General features: G+C 48.8%; 1 protein-coding gene across 1 annotated transcript in view; it reads left to right on the plus strand.

Annotated features, from left to right (window-relative positions):
* SRPRA (SRP receptor subunit alpha) overlaps window positions 1-18,923 on the plus strand; it is a 169,989-nt gene that overhangs the window by 65,184 nt on the left and 85,882 nt on the right. Inside the window, exons 3-4 of the mRNA XM_075603303.1 lie at window positions 11,315-11,478; window positions 13,936-14,090. Coding sequence (XP_075459418.1) covers window positions 11,315-11,478; window positions 13,936-14,090 — 319 coding nt within the window. The remainder of the gene's footprint in view (window positions 1-11,314; window positions 11,479-13,935; window positions 14,091-18,923) is intronic.

The following is an 18,923-nucleotide window of genomic DNA, read 5'->3' on the forward strand; positions in this document are numbered from 1 at the left end:
GTGAGCAGTCAGTGTTGGGAGATGCTGGAGTAAAATTAGGTGTAAAGGTGGGTGTGGGGTTAAGTGTGCAGGCTAACAAGCATGGGATCATAGTGTGGTCACTATGTATCTACTATAGTAGATCCAGTCCCCGGTCCACTTTTAGTCAAACTATAGCCTTTCTATATATTCTCACTTAAAGATGATAACTTTAAGATGCATCATTTTAGATGCCAATGCTAACCCTGCCAATGCTTCCCTTAAACTGGTATTACATTTATACATCTAAGCAGTCACAGCTTGCATATGCATGGCTTGTATACCTGGTGCTGGTCGAGGTGTATGTATGTATGTATGTCTGTATTTGTATAGCGCCATTAATGTACATAACGCTTCACAGCAGTAATAGTTACAATCATATAAATAATAAGATATAAATAACACATAATCTTATACTATATTAGTGAAAGCACTGTATGCCTGTCTGGATGTCCTGTGTCCCTAGGGGAAATCTCATTGGTCCCTTGGCCGGCCCGCCCCCGCACACCCCTCATTGGCCTGAGGCGGAGTGACGGGCCAAAGGACACACACACACACACACACACACACACACAAACACACAAACACACTGTTGCTTGGCCTCACTCTCCCCCGTCAGTCGGACCGCAGCTCACCTTCCACACCCCCCTCCCCTCTCCCGGTGCCCCTCACTCTCTCCCCCACCTCCCCCAAACCCGCACGCTCCGCAACATCCCCAGCTGCACTATCACGTGCGCTCCCGGACGAGGGGAAGCGCGGGCCGGGCCTCCTGCACTCCCCCGGCCTCCTGCACGCACTATCACGTGCGCTCCCGGACGAGGGGAAGCGCGGGCCGGGCCTCCTGCACTCCCCCGGCCTCCTGCACTCCCCGGCCTCCTGCACTCACCATCACGTGCAACGGCTCCCGGACGGAGGGGAAGCGCGGCCCGGGCCTCCTGCACTCACCCTCACGTGGCGTGGGTCTCCTGCCCCAGCCTGATGCCACGAGGATATCCGTGCCAGGAGGGGAACCGTCTGCCGCCAGGAAACACCACCCGGTCAAGGTAAGTCACCCACCGTCTCCCACCCACGCACTGTCACCCAGTTACCCACCGTCTCCCACCCACTGTCACCCAGTCAAAGTCACCCACACACCCACCCAGTCACTCACTCACCCACTTTCCCCCAGTCACCCACTTTCCCCCAGTCACCCACTTTCCCCCAGTCACCCACTTTCCCCCAGTCACCCACTTTCCCCCAGTCACCCACTTTCCCCCAGTCAACCGACCCACCCACCCACCCAAAGTCACCCACCCACTCAGTCACCGACCCATCCACCCACTCAGTCACCGACCCACCCACCCACTCAGTCACCGACCCACCCACCCACTCTGTCACCGACCCACCCACTCAGTCACCCATCCACCCACACACTAAGTCAACTGAGTCACCCACCTAGCTGTCAAGGGGGGGAAGCCCAACCCTGTCGCCCGCCCCCCCAAAATTACATCCCGGGCAACGCCGGGTATATCAGCTAGTAAGATATAAATATCACAAAGGGAAGAAGTGCTTCAGACTTAAAAGTAACATTTAGGAAAAGGAATCCCTGCTTACTATCTAATTGGTGGGCGGAAGAACGTACAGAGACAGTAGGAGGGCATTCTGGTAAGTGCGTCTGCAAGGGGCCAAGGTTAATATAAGAGGTGTTAATTATCAGCTTTCAAGCTACTCATATGCTTCCTTAAGCAGGTGGGTTTTAAAGGTGGATAGAGAGGGTGCTAATCGGATATTGAGGGGAAGGGCATTCCAAAGGTGTGGGGCAGTCAGTGAGAAGGATTTAAGGCGGGAGAGGGCTTTGAAAACAAAAGGGGTAGAGAGAAGACATCCTTGAGCAGAACGCAAAAGCCAGGATGGTGTATAGCGAGAAATTAGGGCTGAGATGTAAGGAGGAGCAGAAGAGTGTAAAGCTTTAAAAGTGAGGAGGAGAATTGAGTGTGTGATACGAGATTTGATAGGAAGCCAGGAGAGGGATTTCAGCAGGGGAGATGCTGAGACAGATTTAGAAAAGAGCAGAGTGATTCTGGCAGCAGCGTTAAAGATAGATTGTAGGGGAGGAATGCCAGACAGCAGGAGGGTACAGTAATCAAGACAGGAGAGATTGAGGGCCTGAGTCAAAGTTTTTGCAGTCGAGCAGCAGAAGAAAGGGAGTATCTTTGTAATATTGCAGAGGGAAAAGTGACAGGTTTTAGAAACGCTTTGAATGTGAGAAAAGAATGTGAGAGAGGAGTCGAGTGTGATCCCTAGGCAGCGTGCTTGGGCTACTTGGTGAATGATGATACTTACAACAGTAATGTAGAAGGAGGGATTAGGGCCAGGTTTGGGAGGAAGTATGAGGAGTTCTGTTTTTGCCTTGTTTAGTTTATGTCGGCGGAGGGCCATCCAGGATGATATAGCTGACATACATTCAGAAACTTTAGTCTGTACCGCAGATGTAAGGTCAGGGGTAGAAAAGTAAATGTGTGTGTCGTCAGCATAGAGGTGATATTTGAACCCAAGAGAAATGAATAGGTCACCTAGAGAGATTGTGTAAAGAGAAAAGAGAAGATGTCCCAGGACAGAGCCCTGGGGTACCCCCACAGAGAGATCAATAGAGGAGGAGGTGTTTGCAAAAGATACACTGAAAGTACGCTGGGAGAGGTAAGAGGAGATTCAGGAAAGAGCTTTGTTACGAATGCCAAGAGTTTGGAGAATGTGAAGGAGAAGAGGGTGATCCACAGTACAAATGCTGCAGAGTAGTCGGCAATATGAGAAGAGTGTAATGAACTCTGTCTTTGGCAGCATGGAGGTCATTAGTTATTTTACTGAGGGCTGTCTCAGTAGAGTGAGCAGTGCGGAAGCCAGATTGTAGAGGGTCTAGGAGAGAATAGGTGTTGAGAAAATGGAGCAAGCGAGAGAATACAAGACGTTCAAGGAGTTTAGAGGCAAAAGGCAGGAGGGAGACAGGTCGATAGTTAGAAAGACAGGTAGGGTCAAGCTTGCTGTTTTTGAGTAATGGTATAACTGTTGCATGCTTGAAGAAGGATGGAAAGGTACCAGAGTAGAGAGAGGCGTTAAAAATGTGTGTGAGCGTAGGGATTATAGTAGGAGCAAGAGGTTTTAAGAGTTGGGACGGAATGGTGTCAAGAGGGCATGAGCAACGACCCATCCTCCTCCGTGACAGCGGATAAACAGTCAAGGAATGCAGGAGGAGAGTTAGGAAGAGGTGTAGGATGGGAGGAGGATACAGAGAGGATGGCCTGACGTATGGATTCCACCTTTTCCTTGAAAAAGTCGTCAAAGTCCTGAGGTGTGATGGAGGAAGAAGAACAGGTAGCAGAGGGTGGTCTGAGAAGGGAGTCAAGGACAGACGAATCGGCATGGATTAGACTTGTGCGTGTTGATTAGTGAGGAAAAGTAGGTTTGTTTAGCCTGAGAGAGGGCAGAGTTGAAACAGGATAGCATAAATTTGTAGTGAAGGAAGTCTGCTAGAGTGTGAAATTTCCTCCAAAGGCATTCAGATGAACGAGCGCAGGAACGCAGCATGCGCGTGTGGGAGTTTAGCCAGGGTCTGGGGTAAGAAGGGCGAGAACGGCAGAGAGAAAGTGGGGCATGTAGATCAAGAGAGCAGGCTAGGGCAGAGTTGTAGTTCCTGACTAGGTTGTCGGGGTCTGGAGCAGAGCTGAGAGAGGAGAGGGAGGAGCGTTAAGTGGAATCAAAATCTGGTAGGTTAATAGAGCGCAGGTCTCTGTAGAAGCGAGGTGGAGAAGAGAGAAAAAGAGATGAGGTGATGGTCAGAGAGAGGAAAAGGGGAAATGGAGAAATCGTAGAGAGAGAAGTTTTTAGTGAAAACCAGGTCTAAGTAGTGGCCATCCTTGTGGGTGCTGGCTGCAGTCCACTGTTGAAGGCCAAAAGAAGAGGTTAGAGAGAGAAAGCGGGAAGCCCAAGGGAGAGAGGGTGTCACGCTGTGCAGCCCTCAGACCAGGCCAGTCCCCTGTACTGACGTGGGATGTTGAATATACACATCGACAGCAGAGGGAGCGGGTCCGGGATGTGGTTGTAGCGTGGCCAGGCCTGGATTAAGATTTAGCTTAATAGTCGTTGTACTTGCCGAGTTCAGGAGTATAGATAGTTCCGTAGTTAAATCCGTTTCCGTGTCCAAGGGTCTGAGAGGTAAGAATCGTGATGGGTAAGCCGAAGTCGGGAGCCAGAGAGGTAAGTCAGACAAGCCGGGTTCAAATCTGTAGGAGTAAAGACAAACAGGAGCACGACACAGTTTCCAGGCTGCACAGGAAGCAAGGAGCTATGTAGAGTAAGGAAGTGAAGGCAAAGCAGGATATTTAAAGCGACAGTGACCAATCCGGACGAGGGGCATGGTGGAGGCGTGTCGAGGAGCTGCTCGTGAGTGGCTGAGAGACCAGGAAATAGTAGAGCCCAGCTGAGAGTCTGTAACACCAGTGCCAGAATCCAAGATGGCGACGGCAGAGTTCAAGGTATGCACTGGGCGACGGCATGGGTAGCGACGGGGGGCAGGGGCAGCAGCCGCTGCAGTACTGGTAGTGGGTAAGGAGGGGTCACGCCGCAAGGGACGTGGCCCCCGATTCCTTACAGAGGGGTCATCAATGTGGTAATTGAAGTCCCCAAGGAGAAGAACAGGAGAGTCTGAGGAGAGAAAGAAAGAGAGCCAGGATTCAAAGTGACAGAGAAAGGCAGTGTGAGCCTCAAAGGAGGGAAAAACAAGAGAGGGTGGAATAGGAAGGGTTCGGTAGCGGCAGATAGAGGAGAGCAGGAGCCCCACGCCTCCACCCCTAGCATCAGGGCGCAGAGTGTAGGAGAAAGAAAGGCCACCATAAGAGAGGACAGCTTCCAGTGCAGAGTCAGACAGAGTGAGCCAGGTCTCAGTTAAAGCAAAGAGAAGCAGAGAGTGAGAGAAAAGAAGTCATGCACAAAAAGGAACTTGTTGGAAAGGGAGCGTGCATTCCAAAAGGCACAGGAGAAAGGGAGAGAGGAAAGAGGGTGACGGGATGGGTAGGAGGTTAGAGGGGTTAACACCCGAAGGAGTAGAAGTTGTATGTGGAAGGCGAGGACGGGAGCATACAGAAATAAGGCAGGGACCAGGATTGGGAGGGATATCCCTAGAGGCGAGGAGGAGAAGCATGGATAGAAGGAGAATGTGAGAGGCTGATTTGTGACTTTGATTTATTTTAGTGCAGGGGATATAGCTGTGTGGTGTGAGAGGACGCAGGTTAGAAAGGAGTTCATGTGAACTAAGAAGTGGCGAAGGAAGGAGAGATGGAGATATATGAATAGAGTTACAGACATAATGAGGCTGGTAGAAGGAGGTGCGTATTTTGAAAAGAAGTGAGGTAAAAGCAAATAAAAACAGTAGTGGCGGCAGTGCAGCAATAGTTTATTGCCGAGAAACACAGTCTGGGATAGATAATGTCTTCCTTTCCAGTGCCGTTCAAAATCCAGGAATCAAGGCCAGTAAGTGTTGTCCACTTGTTTCACTCCTGTTGAACTCCACACTGTATTCTACTTAAAACATGCTACTTTAAATGAATGCTGCTTGCCCCTGCATTGCTGCTTCCCCAGTGTGTCTCTAGTTATATAGGTCTTACAAATCACAGGACTGAATTAATTTCAGCCCAACCAGCTGATGTTACGCCCATTTAAACTATTGGTAATTTTTTAAGCAGGGTGTAGTCCTGTCTAGGTGTTACAAGTTGAATGTAGTCAAATGGACACTTAAGGTGTGATTAGGAGACAGCAGAATCAAATTTGGGTGTTTTTACCTGTGTTGGATACTGAGTTGCTGCTCGGGAACGACCTAGGGCATCCTATTTGTTCATTTGCTGAGGAAACTGCTCAAGTTGCAGCGATTTACATGGAGCAACAGCAGGGCTTTTGCCCAGGCAGGGGAACCTGTGGTACCCCTGCCACTTGAGGATCTCACCGTCCACCTGTATTTGTGACCAACCGCTCCAGAGGTCTCTGAGGAGACCAGGCAGGTAAGCCAGACAGAGTCGCAACACTGTACTGACTTCCCTTTGCATGTTTCCCCATTACCAGACTTAGTAACTGAGGGAGAGTGGCCGGAGCTGGGGGCACAGTTTAGTCTGATCCTGGCTTAGAGGGCACGAGACATCAGGCATCCGAGTCTGCCTCTGAGAGTGGGTCGGACCGGTTTCTTTGGCACCATGGACTCTTGCATAGGGAGCATGATTCAGTAGAATCCAGAACTGCTCCAGATAGTGTGGACTGGTAGGCGACAGTTAGTGGTACCCAGGGAGTATAGGCAGCTGTTATTGCAGGTAGCCCACTCCATTCCACTAGCTTGGTCTTATAGTATTTTGGAGTTCATTCACAAAATACTCAAGCCAATCAGAGCGTGGGAACTTTCTCTCCAGCGAATCAGAGCGATGCCGGTCTGGATCGCCGGGTAAGCGTGGAATTTGAATCTGCCAAGGGTCATGCGCATGTTTGCCACCTTAGTCCCTTGCTATTCAGATGCCACCTGCTGTGTCAGATTCCTCCAGGTCTGGTAGGACAAATGGCAGCCTGGATGACTGCCATTCGTCCCAGGACATGGGTACTTGAGCTTTTCCCGGTTATCCAAATCGTCTTCACACCTCTGCCATCCTCTGGTGGCTTTCATCTCCAATGTCCAGCAGACTCACTGGCACCAACTTGTTAGTAATATGTGCCCTGCTTGGCTTATCCGTGAACAGGACCCTATGCTGCTCTAACATAGCCTTTGCCTGCACATTCTGCTGTGCACTGAGCTGGGGCCCAAGCTCTTACTAAAGGTCCAGCCCTGTTTTGGTTACCTCTGATCCATGTATTGGGGTTCAAGAGTGTCAGCTCTTGAGCCCCGCAACTGTACATGTGAATAGTGTATTGTGCGACAATACAGAATGTGTATGTTTTTGCCTTTCCAGGGATGCCAGCGAGCAGTGATTACTAGGGTATGAGTGTGCCGATTGAGTCCCTAAATAGTGTTAGGACTGAAGGTGTCAATGTGTAACCTGTGTGTAATAACTTGCATTCCCCTTCACCATCTGTTTTTGTCCCAGATTGCAGCTGAATTTACCAGCTGCAATGAGTTTTAAACGGCGTGTCCCCAGATCATCTTGGGAGGGAAGAGTTTGTATTATGTGTATAATCCTGTGTTCCCTGCCCTAAAACGCGATTCCTTCACTGGAAAATGTATTTTAGAACTTGTCAATGTTTTTGCTATAAGTTATAATATAGGGCAGAGCTCCCCAAATGGAGCTTTGATGGGTTAAGTGTATGCAAGGAAGGACACTTACATTTCTTTTGTGAGACCTACACTTCCCGACCCCTGTGTATAAGTAAGGCCTTGGACATAGTAAGCGCTTAGGTGCTGCTGCTCTCTCTCGCTTGCTGCTGCTCACTCTACCAGGAGCTTTTTGCTGTCCTGACAGAGGAGACAGCAAGCGCGCTTGGGAGGCGGGTATCACTGTGTGTGTCACTTGGTAGCTGTCAGTGTGTGTGTGTCACTTTGAAGTGGTCTGTGTGTTTGTGTGTCACTGGGGAACGTGTGTGTGTGTGTGTGTGTGTGTGTGTGTGTGTGTGTGTGTGTGTGTGTGTGTGTGTGTGTGTGTGTGTGTGTGTGTGTGTGTGTGTGTGTGTGTGTGTTATATAATATTTTAAAAAATTTAAGAAAAGACATGTTGTGAGAATAAATTATTTATTAACATTGTGCAACTTTGATAAATATATTCACGCGCGCACGCACACATGCACACGCACGCACACACACATGCATGCACATACACACACATGCATACACATGCATACACGCACACATGCACATGCATACACATACACACACACACATATACATACACACATGCACACACATATGCACATGCACACATACACATGCACACACACACATGCATACACATTCACACACACACATGCACACACACACATGCATACACATACACACACACACACACACACACACACACACGCGCACACACACATAGCACTCACACACACATAGCGCACACGCACACATGCATACACATACACACATGCATACACATACACACATACACGCACACATGCACACACAAACATGCACACACACATGCATACACATACACACACACACAATGCACACACACACACACACACACACACACACACACAATGCACACACACACACACACACACATGCACACACAGACACACACACACACACACACACATACATGCACATGCACACACACACACACAGGAGACGGAACGGGGCAGAAGGGAGACAGCGATCAGGGCAGAAGGGGGACAGGAATCGGGGCAGAAGGGAGACAGGGATCGTGGCAGAAGGGAGAGCGATCGGGGCAGAAGGGGGACAGGGATCGGGGCAGAAGGGGGACAGGGATCGGGGCAGAAGGGGGACAGGGATCGGGGCAGAAGGGGGACAGGGATCGGGGCAGAAGGGGGACAGGGATCGGGGCAGAAGGGGGACAGGGGTCGGGGCAGAAGGGGGACAGGGATCGGGGCAGAAGGGGGACAGGGATCGGGGCAGAAGGGGGACAGGGATCGGGGCAGAAGGGAGACACGGATCGGGGCAGAAGGGAGACAGGGATCGGGGCAGAAGGGGGACACATCACCCGCTCCCCCCTCCCCCTCTACACACACACAGACCTCTGTGCTGCCGGTGTAGGACCGGCTGCAGCCCCATTGGATGGGAGCGGTCACGTGACCGCTCCTCCGCTTCCCCGAGCCGGCAAATTTCAAATTGCCGCTCTCGGAAGAGTTTCTCCTCCTCAGCACGCATCAGGGCGCATGCGGAGGGGGAAACTATTGCCGCGCTGATAACAGATGCAGGGGCTTTGTGCATCTGTTCAGCGCGGCTCAGCCCGCCTCAGCGACGCTGAGTGCACTATGTCCTGGGCCTAACACCAGAGGTGAGACAATATGCTGATCAAAGGGGCTATGACTCACCCCATTGAATATGCAGACCGGGTCTCAGTAGGTGATAACCATTTCGCTTGTCAAAGGTGACACCCTGAGACAAAGCTTTGACAGTCCCCTGACACGTCAGAAAGACTTGCGGACTACAGAGAATTTGGCTCTGTTTTCTAAGTGGGGGCTAGTTCAATGCCCCCTGTGCATGTCTGGAGCTGTCAGAGGAGGGTTAAATCAGCTCTCCCACGTGACTTGGCAATGTCTGATAGGTGCAAGATAATTCATTGCCAATCCAATGAGGCTCATGTTAAAAACCAGGTCCCTTAGCTTTATAAGGTGCCTGCAGACTCATCCCTGGGTTGTTGTTGAATCCTGTGAAGATCTAATCCTGAGGAACGAACTGCTACCAGTGTGACCTGGTATTTCGTTCCTGTGATTGCTGTTCATGATGTCCTGAGTTCAAGGGTGAACTGCTATCCCTGCGTCGGGATATTTCGCCCTACACCATCTTGTAAGTGTTTTTATCCCATGTTATTCGTTTTACTGTGTGTGTTGTTCTGAAAAGAAATAAACTTACAGGTTTTTTTTATCGCGGTCTTGCTCCAAACAGTTCCCAGTATTTTGGGTTAATAAGTTCTGTTCCAACGTGACAATTAGTTTCAAGAGAGGTTTTGCTAAGGAATTGTTGTCAGAATATGCCAAGCTAGTCGGGGTCCAGAGTTTCTGGTTCCCCAAAAAATGTACCCGGGAATCAGGTCTGATTCCTGGATACATTTTGACACATTGTCCCGGCAATATCTCCCCTTAAAACCGCTTGCGCGACTCACCGCTAGGGTTCCCTGCTTCAGCACAGCCCAGAAAGGTAAATGGGGCAAAGGAATACAAAGTGTCCCTGCAACTATATGGGGTCCATAGGTTAAGGGGGATACCCAGTTAAAGCCCAGGTAGCCCAGCACCTATATAGGGCTTCATGAGTACTCCAACCATGGTTGTGAGGGTACTCTTAGAGTCCAGTCCAAGTCCCTTAGATAGTGTTTGGGTAATAAAGGCTAGTAGAAAATAAAGTGCAGCTTTCTATTCCCCATACCCAGAGACTTAGGACATATAAAAGTATATTTTTATTAACATTGTGTTTAATATAAAATGTACTGTTGTGCACAGTAAATGAGCTGGGACTTTCAGAACCAATGTCCTGACAGGCTACCAAGTTGGTGCCAGTAAGTCTGCTGCACATCGGAGATGAAAGCCAGCAGAGGATGCCAGGGGTGTGAAGACCATTTGAGTAACCGAGAAGGGCTCAAGTACCCACGTCCTGGGATGAATGGCAGTTGTCCGGGCTGCCATTTGTCCTACCAGACCTGAAGGCCCCTGACCCAGGGGGTGACATCTGAATAGCATGGGACTAAGGTGACAAACTTGCGCATGTCCCTTGGCAGATTCAGATTTCCCGCTTACCCGGCTTTCAAGACCGGCATCGCTCTGATTGGCTGGAGAGAAAGTGTCCACACTCTGATTGGCTATAGTATTTTGTGAATGAACTCCAAAATACTATAAGAAACCCCTAAGCCAATCAAACGAGAGATTCTCGCTGCCAGAAACACGGGCGGGCTTATTGAAAGGGATTTTGCGCGAATAGCATAGTACCGGCTTCAGAAAAGTCTGCCCGGAAAATATTCTAAGTCCAGCTTTTTGCGACCAAGTTCTCACAAACGAACGTAGCAGTCGCGATTGGGATTGCAAGCCAATTTTAGTTCCAGGACGTTTGGTACTAACTCCTGGTCAAGGGAAAAACTCTGATTTAGAGTGCTCAGCAGCTAGGAAAGTCTAGTTTTCGACCCCAGTCCCTAAGTAAGTGTGTCTTCTCGTCTGTATTTTGTGCATCGTGTGTATGCCTATTTCTGTGAATAAATGTAAATTTATTTCATTATATTTGTTTTGGTCAATATATGACCCTGGCAAAAGGTGTACAATAAAATCGGTCTCCCGTGACAGTAGATCATTGCTTAATCAAGTCTTTCCCATCCTTCATATAGTGATATTAGGTTACGCTCACAAAGGTACAATTGAGTGTATTCTTTCCACGATAGTCAGTAGCACAAGCACAATGCAACTATAACTTATGAGGTCAGTTCCTTCTACAGCAGGGTAAAAAGGGACAAATAGAAGGGATTTGAGGTCCTGGAATCAGGGTGACATATTATGTCTGTTTCCCTTCTTTTGAAGTATATAGAGGGCAAAGCTTTCTACATACCATAAATTCTATTCCTGTCCACTAAGTGCTTCTCCACAACGTGGCTTTTGAATGACCCTTCCATTGCTTTTCTGTGCTATATAGGTTGGATATCAGAAGATCCTAACACTGACGTATGTGGATAAATTGATAGACGATGTTCACAGAGAATTCAGAGATAAATACCGCAATGAAATACAGCAGAATGGCACGCTGGGGCTTCTCAATGGGTCCTTCGATTTTCACGATGACTTTTCAGTCCTCCTCAGGTAAACAAAGCAATTATAAAGCATAGTCTACAGTAGTATTCCTCAACTTTTTTATTTTGTCGTCTCATGGAATCACATTTATGACCAAAATGCTAATGCTCCCCATCAGTTTATCAGTAGTTGCGTTCATTAAATGTTCTACAAAAGGAAATCCTACAGTATACAGGCATACCCCGCATTAACATATGCAATGGGTCCAGAGCATGTATGTAAAGTGAAAATGTACTTAAAGTGAAGCACTACCTTTTTTCCACTTATCGATGCATGTACTGTACTGCAATCATCACATACGTGCATAACTGATGTAAATAACGCATTTGTAACAGGCTCTATAGTCTCCCCACTTGCGCACAGCTTCGGTACAGGTAGGGAGCCGGTATTGCTGTTAAGGACGTGCTGACAGGCGCATGCGCGAGCTGCCATTTGCATATTGAGTGATATGTCCTTACTCGCGAGTGTCCTTAAAGTGAGTGTCCTTAATCCGGGGTATGCCTGTACAGTATATAATGACCACTACATTTAATATTTTTCTGTTGTTTTCCTATATAACAAAACATAGTTAATCAATAATGCACTAAAATCACATTTGTCATTGTGTTCATGGACTCTTACATTTAACGTGCAGCACAGATCCAAGCTTGAGCTGTACAGTACTGCAAATAAGGGTGTCAGGGTTTTCCTGCCCCGAGTCCTTAACAAATCATTTTATGTCTCCATTTTTCACACAGGAATTAATTTAGCAAATAAATGTATGCTGCAGTGTTTAGTGGTATCGACTTCCTGCTTTGTCAGAATCTGCTTCTTATTCACTTAACGATTTAAATATATCTGATTTGTGCAAAGATGCTTTCAGATTGCAAGTGCAGTCTGTTTGACTATCCTTTCTTCTATAAACTCAGCTTTTCTGCAGTTCCAACTTCATTTAGTCTGTTAGAGCACGGGGGTCTCCAAACTCTGTCCTCTAGGGCCACCAACTGGCCAAGTTTTATGGATATCTCTGCTTCAGCACAGGTGGCTCAATCAGTGGCTCAGTCTTCAATTGAAAATATACAACCAGTGGCGTGGATGTTTCTCCTGGGAATGGATTCTCCACATGTGATAGGTGAACATGTAAGGAAAAAATCACAACATAGTGTAATACTGTTAGGCATACATACAAACATATAACATAAGACGGACGCTGAGAACAACAGGTGACCAATTACAAACACATTTAATAAAGTATATCATTAAAATTACATAAAATACATAAAATAGAAACTGATAGGACACTCCAACTCAGGTGGGGGTACCTGCTTACCGAATGTAAGAAGGTATCAGGCAGTGGATATTTAAGAGTATCCCCTCTATGGATGGCTGCTGCTGCACCGAACTGCTGGGCTCACACGTGTATCCTCCTCCGTGGATGGTGCTTGCTCCCTCTGTTTGTGGCATCCGCCTCTGTGTGCTGTGGACACGGAAGATTCTCGTGTCTGCCGGGGGATAGTAGTTCCTTCCTGCTCGGCTACTGGAAGCGCGCCAAACGGAGCTGGTGCAAACGCGGATGGATATACGCCCGGATTCGACAGCCTGCGGGCATCAGCTAGCAAGTTCCAAGGGGGACAGGATTCACCACCGAGTCGGTTTTTGGCGCGCTTCCAGTAGCCGAGCAGGAAGGAACTACTATCCCCCGGCAGACACGAGAATCTTCCGTGTCCACAGCACACAGAGGCGGATGCCACAAACAGAGGGAGCAAGCACCATCCACGGAGGAGGATACACGTGTGAGCCCAGCAGTTCGGTGCAGCAGCAGCCATCCATAGAGGGGATACTCTTAAATATCCACTGCCTGATACCTTCTTACTTTCGGTAAGCAGGTACCCCCACCTGAGTTGGAGTGTCCTATCAGTTTCTATTTTATGTATTTTATGTAATTTTAATGATATACTTTATTAAATGTGTTTGTAATTGGTCACCTGTTGTTCTCAGCGTCCGTCTTATGTTATATGTTTGTATGTATGCCTAACAGTATTACACTATGTTGTGATTTTTTCCTTACATGTTCACCTATCACATGTGGAGAATCCATTCCCAGGAGAAACATCCACGCCACTGGTTGTATATTTTTATTACTATATATTGTATGTTTATACTATACTAGTGCAGAGCGCTATTGATATATATTTTTTGTACTGTTCAATACCTGACTGGGATTCAGGGATATATCACGGGCTGCCTGCTCATTAGGATATAGCGCTACCTATTTGTTCTTCAGTCTTCAATTGAGCCAATGATTGAGCCACCTGTGCTGAAGCCAGGATATCCTAAAAAGCTAGCCTTTTGGTGGCCCTTGAGGTCTGAGTTTGGAGACCCCTGTGTTAGAGGGTTAAGCTAGTAATTATGTTATAACTTAGAATTAAAGTGGTAGAGTGATTACAGGGCCGCTCTGTGAAGTAACTGCCTCTGTAACCTTCACAGGGCATCGGAAGAGAGCAGCAAAGCTCGTGCCCCATCCGCCATGAAAACGTTCAAACAGTCGCTAAAGTCCCAGAAGACAGTTAAGTCCATGATTGAGAAGCCAGTGGACAAGGGGAAGGAGAATAACAAGAAGAGCAAGGCTTCCAAGAAAGAGGGTAAGTCCAGAAGCACTGGGGGTGGTGGAGGGGGAGAAGTGGTCTTTTTTTTTCTGATACGTCGGCCAATCAGTTGCACAGCAATTCTGCTTCGTTACTACCAGTATAATAGAAAAACCAGCCAAACAAATATAAAATTAAACCAATAACAAGTGCACTGTAAAGAAAATAAACTGCACTAAAAATGAAGGGTTATTATAAAATAATCCAAAGTGGGGGATACCAAGCAGAGCACCCCGCCTGACGCCCACTGGGAGGCAAATTCTGAAACCATCCCAGTAGACTCTGCGCAAGTGTACTCTGCCTGGATACAGGAGTGCACCAGAACCGGGAACATGGCCATGATGTTCATTGGTACCTCCCCTCCCAAACGCTGCTTCCTGGTCTTATATATGGCTAGCTTAGCCAATGCCAGGAGCAGGTTGGTGAGGAGGTCCGTAGGCTTTTGATTCCATGACACTGGGCACTCAAAAATAAAAAGGTGGAGGAAAAAGTGCAGCCGAACTGCAGGAGAAGGCCCCTCAAGGTGATAAGAGGGGCTGCAGTCTGGCGCAGCTAAAATAAATATGATACACAGACTCCAGCTCGGCACAAAAGGGGCAGGTGGTGCGGGAGTCCATGAAGTGGGCCAAGTACTCTCCCGTGCTCAGTGCACCATGGAGGACTCTTCAACTCAGATCCATGGTGGGGCGGGGAACCAAATCTGAATAGAGTTCCCTCCACCGGGGCGTCTCGCCCTCGTTTTCATGTAGTACCCGCCTCCAGATGGTATCAGGGTGGTGAAAGATGGGCAGAACTGTCCGGTATGCAATACCCCCTTGATGAAGGTGCATGAGTCAGCATCTTAAATTTCCTGGATCAGACGGCGAGGGACGCGGGCAGTAGGCAAACCCACACGATGCGCGAGCACAAATGCCTCAATCCCGTCGCTCGTAGTCAGGAGATTCCTGAGATTCCTGATGCTGATCACTTGTGCAAGGATTAGTTTCGTGGTGGGTATAGGGTGAATCCAAAATCCGAGCCCCCAATGCCGATTAAACAACAGGGGTTCGGCGACGAAATCAATCCCGACCGCCACCTTTCCTTTCCTGGTTACGTATACCTGGCTGCAGGCCCTTAGTAGGTCCCAGTAATACGCACGCCGGCAGCACTAAGAGGTATCTACCTAACCCCTCTGGCTTGATAATAAACAGTTGCAGGTCATACCCCATATTGAGCAGCTGGCGAAAGAAAGCGTTTGCCAGCTTGCACCACTGATCTGCGAATTGGTATTGCTGCAGGTAGTGGAAGCAGAAAGTGTTTATCTGTGAGCGGACACTGTCCACCCTCCCCCAGTGGGAGGCACGTAATATCAACAGAGACCCAATGCTTCCCCATCTAGAGAAAGTATCCAGTAACTTCCTCTGGATCTTGCTTACAAATTCAGGGGTTGGACCCATGGCTCTCAGCCAGTGCCCGAGCTGACAGACCACCAGCTGGTTGATCACCCGAGTCCTTCCCTTGAGGGAAAGCATTTTTGACAGATACACCCACGCCCCCAGAAGAGCGATTAACCGTTCTTCAAGATCAAGTTTTTTGGAGCCGGGTTCTCCGCAGTAGACAGGTAGGCTCCCAGATACTTGAGAGTTTTGCTCCCCCGCGAGATATTACAAAATGGGGGGGGGGGGGGGGGCAAGAAGTCTACCTGCCCTATGGTTGGCCCTCATATATTTCATGAGAGAGTGGATAATGAGTGAGGCATTCTTCCACCTCTCGAGGGCCAACTGCACCTTCATACTTCTCTGCCCGTAGATGGTACTTTCGAGGAACTACGTTAGTTTCTGGGCGGGGATAACGGGGGTCAAGGAGTCCACTCGCTCTGGTGCCAGAGGACTCCCTCTCATTGAGCCCCCACTCCCCGGGCTTCTCTTGGCTGAGGATCTCATAACCCCTGCCGTTCCCTGCGGGAATCAATTTCCTCAGCCTTAGAATGGGCCACCGCTTTGGTGTTTTCACGGGGAGATCCATCGTACCCTCTACTTGTGACTCGGGGGTAGAATGTTCATGGGCTGGTGGTGTTTGGGTGGAGGATGTGGCCACCTGAGTTACCTTGGGGGCCACAGAGGCATGCAGTGCCTTCATCGCTTCCTCCACCGCCACCTGGGTAGATGAGATATCGCAGGGACCTGCTGCAATCGTTGGAAGACTCCTCAGTGATCACTCAATGGGGAGGGTCCAGCCCAGTGGGCGCCTTCTGCAGAGAGCCCAACTGAGACTCCCCACAGAAAGGGCCCACCTCAGATGGCTCCCCAATTATTATTTGGGGCGCTCGCCACAACACCCTTCCTCATATCTGCCTCCCCTGCACCATCCCCCATACCACCAACCCCCATACCACCAACCACCCCCTTAATCCCACTCCCGGAGTCATACATGGGGGTCAGCCCAATTTCTGAAGATGGCACAACCAGAGGGGGATCTTGGCTGACCCCCGAGTCCGATAGGGCAGCTGCATCCGGTATGGTAGAGCCATCCAAACACAAGTCTCCGGGGACTATCTTCCAATTGAGAGGGGTAGTGGAAGTTACCCCCATGTCCAGGGGCAGGGCCTCATGCTGTATAGCACTCTGGCTTCCCACCCCTGAAACTTGGGGTACCTCCCTTTCCCCTCTCACTAGATCCCCTGACCCTACGGTCACACCCTTTTGGGGATCTGGGGTGAGGTCCAGACCTCCCTGGCTGGACTTAACCAGTGGGCCGGACAAGACCACCCTGTGCAGAACAGATGTCTTTTTTCACTTAGCAGTCTTTAACGGGTGAACATAGTGATGTTCACCCTCCTCGTCCTTAGCCACCCCCCTATTGGTCTTGAACGTCCTATTCCTTGGGAGCAGTTCCCCATTAGAGGGTGCTACTGTCTCCCCAGCAGGAGTTTCCTCCCGCTCCCCTGCACCATGTAAGGAATTTATATTGGGGATAGGGTGTTCTTGTGGGGAGACAGCAACAACAGAGGGTGGCTTTACCAGGGTAGCAGTTTTTCTTTTCTCCTTGTTTTTGGGGGACGAGTCCAGAAGTCGCTGCCCGAACAGGGGCAGCGACCTCTCCTACGGTCTAAGGGGGACCTGTCGCTCAAGGGCCCCGATGTGGAGGGCTCAGCAGGACAGGGTGTTTTTACAGAGGGAGGAGTGGGTGCAGGAGCTGGGGTAGATTTGAGAGAGGAGGGGGGAGGCGAGATGGGTGGGGGAGAAGAGATGGGGCGAGGAGGGAGAGATGTATGTATGTCTTTATTTAAATAGCACAATTAATGTACAAAGCGCTTCACAGTAGTCATGCGCATGACAATCATATAAATAACAAATAATATAAATAACACATAATGGGAAGAAGTGTTTCAAACCTAACAGTAACATTTAGGAAAAGGAGTCCTTCTCCGAAGAGCTTACAATCTAATTGGTTAGGAAGAACGTACAGAGGCAGTAGGAGGAGATTCTGGTTAGTGCGGCTGCAGGGGGCCAAGCTTTATGTATCATGTGTCTAGTATTATCTACGGTGCTACTCGTATGCTTCTTTAAGCAAGTGTGTCTTAAGGTGGGTCTTAAAGGTGGATAGTCGGGTATTGAGGGGAAGGGCATTCCAGAGGTGTGGGGCAGTCAGTAAGAGCTTTAAGGCGGGAGAGGGCTTTAGATACAAAGGGGTAGAGAGAAAACATCCTTGAGCGGAATGCAAGAGTCGGGATGATGCATAACGAGAAAATAGGGATGAGATGTAGGGAGGGGCAGAAGAGTGTAAAGCTTTAAATGTAAGGATGATAATTGAGTGTGAGATGTGGGATTTGATAGGAAGCCAGGAGAGTGATTTCAGCAGGGGAGACGCTAAAACAGATTTAGGAAAGAGTAGAGTGATTCTGGCAGCAGCGTTTAGGATAGATTGTAGGGGAGACAGACGAGAGGCAGGATGGCCGGACAGCAGGAGGTTACAGTAATCGAGACAGGAGAGAATAAGGGCCTGAGTCAAAGTTTTAGCAGTCGAGCAACATTTGAAAAAGCGTATCTTTGTAATATTGCGGAGGAAAAAGCGACAGATTTAAGATACGTTCTGAATAATGGTTCCACACAAGAGTTGGTGTACAAAATAAAGCAAAGTGGAATCAGTAATAATGTATGCATCTGGATTGAAAACTGGTTAAAGGACAGACAACAGAGAGTTGTCATAAATGGAAATTTCAGGTTGGGCTAAAGTCGTGAGTGGAGTACCTCAGGGATCGGTACTGGGACCCCTGCTTTTTAACTTGTTTATTCATGATCTTGAGGTTGGCATCGAGAGCGAAGTCTCCATTTTTGCTGATGATACTAAATTGTGTAAGGTAAGAGAATCAGAGCAGGATTTAATTTCTCTTCAGAAGGACTTGGAGAGACTGGAAACGTGGGCAGGTATATGGCAGATGAAGTTAATACAGATAAATGTACACTGGCGACCAACTTTATTCTTACTTGGCTAGCTCCGCGAATTTCAGAGGACCCCGGTGATGTGCGGTTTTGTGTCGTTTTCTCCCGGGGTATATAGCGTTATATTCGCGGCTGTGATTTAAGCATTTTATTCCCGCTGGCTGCAATACTGCAATGCCGTGTAAAAACGCATGGGGGCGTTTGCGAGCTGTTGTCTTTAAAGCCGTCCCCTATAACCCCTAATATACAGTACTGTACATTTTTATTCATAGTGTACATGTACAGGGGGTCTCCGGAGCTGAACCTTGTTGGTTTCAGGTCGGGGGACCCCCTGCTCCCCGAGATACAGCCCCCTTTATGAGGTGCCAGTATCCCTCTGCGTTTAAAGGTCCCGATCACGTGACCGCGG

The sequence above is a fragment of the Ascaphus truei genome, chromosome 6 (genome assembly GCF_040206685.1).
Source record: "Ascaphus truei isolate aAscTru1 chromosome 6, aAscTru1.hap1, whole genome shotgun sequence".
NCBI classification, from domain to species: domain Eukaryota; kingdom Metazoa; phylum Chordata; class Amphibia; order Anura; family Ascaphidae; genus Ascaphus; species Ascaphus truei.